The sequence below is a fragment of the Chenopodium quinoa genome, unplaced genomic scaffold, assembly GCF_001683475.1.
Source record: "Chenopodium quinoa cultivar QQ74 unplaced genomic scaffold, ASM168347v1, whole genome shotgun sequence".
NCBI lineage: Eukaryota > Viridiplantae > Streptophyta > Magnoliopsida > Caryophyllales > Amaranthaceae > Chenopodium > Chenopodium quinoa.
The window spans coordinates 4,037,655-4,043,654 of record NW_018742914.1 but is presented as its reverse complement, the minus strand read 5'-3'; the positions used below and the strand labels follow the sequence as shown (position 1 = coordinate 4,043,654).

Genomic DNA, 6,000 nt, shown 5'->3' with positions numbered 1-6,000 from the left:
ACGATCATGTTACATGACGTCGAGGCCATTCTGGGGATTCGTGTTGAGGGTAAACGACTTTGTGCTGTGGCTGATGCGGATCAGGCAGATTCGCTGGCGGAGTTGTTGGCGGTGGACAGGGCTGCACTGTACACCGAGGCGCTAGGTGTTTGGGAACACGGAGGTGTGAAGATCGCATCTGTGTTGCAGCGGTGTTTGTACCCGAGTGCACGTAGGACGCCCGACGCACAGCTGAGTGCTTATGTTTTTCTACTCCTCGGATGTACCTTGTTTCCGGATAAGAGCGGCGGAAACAAGCTCAGGCCACGCGACATCGTAGAGGCGTGTGACCCCGACAGTGTAGGCCAGTTTTCCTGGGGATCGGCTACGTTGGCGTATTTGTATCGCCAACTAGGATTTGCGAGTCGGGCTGATGCGGCAGGTATCACTGGGTGTCTGACTCTATTGCAGACTTGGATATACGAGTATTTTCCTGCATTGCGACCACATCGTGACCCAGTTCCTATTGATGAAGGGATGCCGCGTGCTTGTGCGTGGAGTCCCCGCTCGGAGAAGAAGTCCGTTGACCGCCTCCGATCGATACGGTTATTGCTGGACAGGCTGTCCCCCTTAGAGGTAACGTTTATTTATAGAGTCTACATTTTATTATTTGCACATATTATATTCATGTTATTATATTTTATATGTTGTAATTGTACAGGTGAACTGGATGCCTTTCGGCCCGAACCCTAGTGTTAGGGTACCCAGGACCCTGTACACGGGACTCATTCAGTATCGTGACATCGTCGAAGCGTACATGCCCCAGCGTTGTCTTCGCCAACTTGGATTTGTCCAAGTTGTCCCTCCTCCCCCGGCGTGCCCGATGAAGGCGGTCCGACCTGCATCGTCGAGGGAGTACGTCGTGGAATGGCCGGATATCATGACCGGGACGTGGGACCAGTTTCCGATGGTGGCTCGATTATGGACAGCGGAGTTGCAGCGGCCGCCCTCTGGGGTTACTCCCATGTGTGACCATTACTACATGGAATGGTTCAACCGGTATTCGCACCCGAGGTTGATCGCTGATCTCGACCACAGCGATGATGATTATGTGCCACCGCCTACTGCCACGGAAGCGGTATGTCTTTTATTATATTTATCGTTGTCTTTTAATTAAGTTTTATTTGTTGTTATTGTATTTCATCTTCTGTTTTTTGTTGTATGCAGTGGATGGGAAAGATAATGCAAGACGTTCAGAAACTCTCTCTTGAGAAGGACAGCATGAGTGCAACAGGGAGAGCTGTTGTTGATAGTCTGGAACAGACCCTTGCGCAGTGGGAGTCGTCGTCGAGGAGGGATTACTGATGGTTATTGTATTTTATTTATAGAACATTATGTTGGACATTATGTTGTAAAATTGTAACATTTTAGATTGTTCTTTTAGCTTCCAACTTAAACATATTATCAGTGCTGTTTTTAAATTTTGATATAACCGTTCGTGGATCCGCGCAACTTACCCATGCAACATATAGAATGCAGTAAGCAATACAATATAAAATATTAATGTTCTCATTAAAAGAGCAACGTACAAATAAGATTACAAATAAAGAATGTAAACAAGAAAAACTAAAATGCAGCTAGGGTGTTCCATTCGTGGATCCGGTCATTATATAGCGCATCCCAACCCTCTACGCTCGCTGTGCGAATGTTGTACCACCGAGGTATAATCGGTGGCACCGGAAAATCGGTTGACATGTCTAGTCGGATGAAATGTCTGTATGACGACCCAAGAAACGCAATAGCTAGCTCTCTGACCGGTGTGGTGACAGTCTCACGCGACCGCCAAGGGAGAACCGTGGTACAAGGATAATAAGCTTGACTATGCACTCCCAGGCCGAAATGCATGACTGCGCATTTGTAAATGTTTGCAACGGCAAACAGATCTAGGGGCGCGTCAAAATAATGATTTTCGCCGCAAGGTCCACCTCCCCACCGGATACGTCGGAGAGCGCCATCCAAGTCATCCTCGTACACATGACGATAAACATTTCGGTTAGAGGCAATTTCGTTGTACATCAACTCACGCACCAAACCGTAGTTGTCTTCGCCCATTTGAAAAACATCAGCCACGACCCGGAATCCGCAGTTACCATCTCCGATTACATCATTCCACCCTTCCACGTACGACATGATGATCGCAGGTATCCTTTCCTTGTACGGAAACTGATCAACATCGTTTCTTCCTATTCACCAAATAATTAATTATAGACAGTTAAGAAGACAGGAGTAACACTTTAAAACTATGTGCAATAAAAACAACCAAAACGTACCAGTTCTCAGGGGCATATTCACAGACGATGAAGATTGACTACGACTAGATGACGATGTCCGACCACGAGAACGACCACGACCATGACCACGGATATACTCAAACGCACTCCTGTTCCGCCGCTGTCGACCTCGAGGACGGTCAACTCCTTCGGGTTCCTCATAATCTAAGTTAGACGGGTGGAACATGTCATGAAGCACATGAGTAGCGTCACGAATAATAGAAGGATGGCTGGAGGACACTCGGTCGTACATCGAACGGAACTGCTCCAACTCTTCCTGTTCACGGTCGGCCGTTTGATTGTCTGCATGCTCACCAATAACAAGCGTCCTCCAGAATGAATGGACCTGATCAACATGTAACGACGCCCTTTCTTCTGTAATAACGCGATGAATGGTGCATGCGCAAGGTAATCCATGAGTTACTGAAATAGTACACCCACACCGAGTATACACTTCGTCAGCCAAGTCCCTCACCCTGTTCAGCTCAGTGAGAATCAACCCCAAGCAGTAGTGCGACACACGACCATGGAGAATCTTAAATATAAAATGGCTATACATCGTACCATGTCGTCGTCTGGAGTCCTCTAGAGAGTTCCTGATGTCGTTCTTCTGAGTTTCAATTGACTTGTTCAGTCTAGCGAACAGTGTATCCAAAGCAGCGGTCGATGAATCAATCCAGTCCTTGGTAGCTCTATGAGCGCTCTCAACTCTACATGTTGTAGTGTTCCCAAAATGAAGTACCTGGTTTGTCCAATATTTGACAAACTTTTCCCTGTGAGGGACCCATTGCTGCATCACATAGTCCACCAGTGCCGGACACCACTGGTACGAATCCCTGAAGTTAGCCAATGCTCGCTCATACGCTTCCTCTGTGGTAGCCTGTAGGATCTTCCGCCACTTACCATTCACCAATCTCTCTGCCATTTCCAAATTCTTCTTGAAAAGGTTGTAGGCTTTCACTTTCACGCAGTTGTTGATGTGCCATGTGCACAATAAGTGGTTCGATTCGGGAAACAGCTCTGCTATGGGGGCAAAGAGACCTCCCTCACAGTCGCTGACGATGGCTGCTGGATGAACATTAGGCCCGATGTAGTTTCTCAGCTTCTCCAAAACCCAATAATAACTTGGAGCCGTCTCATCCCTGATGATTGCATGACCAATCAGAAAGTTCTGGTTCGTTGGAGCCATCCCAACCATCTCAACCAGAGGGAACTTGTACTTGTTTGTCTTGTACGTTGAGTCGATCAAAATCACAAATGGCCAAGACTTGATCATATCAGCACAATCAGGATGCACAAGGAAAAGATGAGTCACCTCCGCTGTATCTTCATCAGAATCAAACCAGAACAGGTAACCACGTGATTGTGCCTGGTGTAGCAGCTGCTGTATAGGGTTCCTTCCCTCTGACCGTTCAAACCTGAGTTGCTGTCTGACGTTGTAGATGTGTCTTCGGTTTGGATGGTCTTCTGGAAATTTCTCTAACACAGATGCTAATATTTTAGCAGGCTTCACTTGAGCATCACTCATTTCTTTCACAACTAGTTTCGCAGCAGGACTTAAGCCGCTCAGTTGTCGATGACCCTCTTCATATACTATCATCTCATGGTTGTGATACCCCCATTTAGAGTAACCTATCACTTCCCAACCGTCACGACTCCGTAGTTGTCGAACCTTTACTCTGAACTCACACCCACAACCTTTCCGCTTTGTGTCAAACCGAGTGGTTGTACGAAAATCTCTTTCTTCTCGTTTGCGATAACGGTCACATCTCAAAATGCGATCCATTCTACCATCCCGTTGAGATTTATGAGTTGCTACTACCAAGCAAAATCCAGCTGCAATTGCAACCTGTTTTGCCCAATCAATCGCCTGTTGAGCTTCTTCGAATGGACCATCATGTCCAAATATCTCACTGTAATCATTTCCGTCTCCACCATATTCCTGCATCAATTATATATTACAATAAATACATTTAACGGATAATACATTTAATTTCTATATTTCCACATAATTAACACAAAAAAAAAACATAATTATATATAATCAAACTTAATTTTTATAAAAACCCAATTCGAATTTTCAAACTAAATTTAAAAATATACCATTTCGAATTTTCAAATTTAATTTTAAAAAAACCTATTTCGAATTTTCAAATTTAATTTACAAAAAACCCATTTCGAATTTTTTTAAAAAATCATTTTCGATTTTTTATTTTCACAAAAAAATTAAATAAAAAACAACAACAAAATCAAAAAGGAAAAAATAAAATTTAATTATTAAAGGTGGCGTCTGCCAGGGCTGCCACACCCACTGGACTGGCGCCTGGCAGGGCCGCCTCACCTAGTGGAGTGGCGCCTACCCAGGACGCCAGTCTGGTGGTCCGGGCGTCTGGGCTGGACGCCACTCTGGTGGTCTGGGCGTCTAGCCTGGACGCCACTCTGGTGGTTCTGGCGTCCGGCTTGGACGTCCAGGCTACGGTTTGGGCGTCCACCCTAGGCGCCGTAGCCACTACGACGGTAAACCGTGAATTTTAGCGGTCACTTACCTCGTTTTTCCGTCGACGACGACGTACCTCCGGCGTCCCCCGCATCTCCGGCCTGCCATCCGGTCTCCCCCGACGAGCCAATACGGCTCCACATTTTTTACACCGAGATTATCTCAATTTTAGCAAAAGGGCATAATGGTCAAATCATAACATATTTGTGGGCTTTATGTGGTAATTTGTGGGCGATGTTTAGCGTTTCACTAAGAAATTCATAAATCTATTACAAACTAATGTTATTCGGTAACATATTTACCACATTGCCAAAACATACACACTCAACACGACACGACACAACAGTACAACACAACAAAGATGAAAATAAAATAAAAAAAGTTCTAACCATAAAATATTCATGTACGTTTTTACTGTTTCTGAGCCAAAGCATTAACAACAGCCAAAGCATTAGAACAATGTTGCGCAAACACCTTATTCTTGTCACCCATAATATCAACTGCATTTCCCTTTTGAAGGCTATCTTCACAACTATTTGCGTTATTCATCACGGTTGTCATCCAAGTGTTAACATCTTTATAAGCATTAGAGAAGAAGGCCACCAACGAGTCCTCGAGTTGAGCCATTGCATCGGTGTACTGATCGTTGCAATCGGTCAAGGCTTGCTCGATCCCAGGCCCCATCGACTCTTGGTCCTCAAGCTTGTCACCAACCCATGTAGCAATTTCTGACCCTAGAGACTTAGTCTTGTTTAGGGACAAAAATGCCAATTTCTTCATGTCAGCCGTTTCACTCTCTGGTTGTGACTTTAGGGTTTGGGTGCATGAATCTTTGTATTGTGCGTTAGCACACGCCTTTTCGATGAGGGGATTCGGTGTGCTGCCTTTGTTGGTTGGGCTAGCGGTAGGAACACCGCCTCTTACTTTTAAGGCCATGGCTACATTTTGTTGTAGGATCAAACCAATTGTATTAAGAAAACGCGCTTCATTATGTGTTAGTACGAGTTCTTTTTGTTTGGTGTTATGATTTGGTTTAAATGTTTTCAAAGATGTTGTATGTTTATGCCTTAGGTATAATTTAAGGGTAATAATTTAGTTTAGGCAAGTTGTTTATTAGCTGGTTATTTTGATTGAAGAGAAGAAATTTGGTGTATCTTGTAAAATTGTATTTAAAAGGAATGGTGAGGAGAAATA

The 6,000-nt window shown here is 44.7% G+C and overlaps 1 protein-coding gene across 1 annotated transcript; it reads right to left on the bottom strand.

Moving 5' to 3' along the window:
• Nucleotides 1-5,084: 5,084 nt before the first annotated feature.
• Nucleotides 5,085-5,832, bottom strand: LOC110727759 (pectinesterase 1-like). Its single transcript, XM_021907336.1, has one exon. The coding sequence runs from the start codon at nucleotides 5,740-5,742 to the stop codon at nucleotides 5,218-5,220; it is 525 nt and encodes a 174-aa protein (XP_021763028.1). The 5' UTR covers nucleotides 5,743-5,832; the 3' UTR covers nucleotides 5,085-5,217.
• Between the last annotated feature and the right edge of the window lie 168 nt (nucleotides 5,833-6,000).

Excerpts from the sequence above, each read along its gene's own strand:
- LOC110727759 (XM_021907336.1), bottom strand. The coding sequence starts at position 5,742 with ATGGCCTTAAAAGTAAGAGGCGGTGTTCCTACCGCTAGCCCAACCAAC.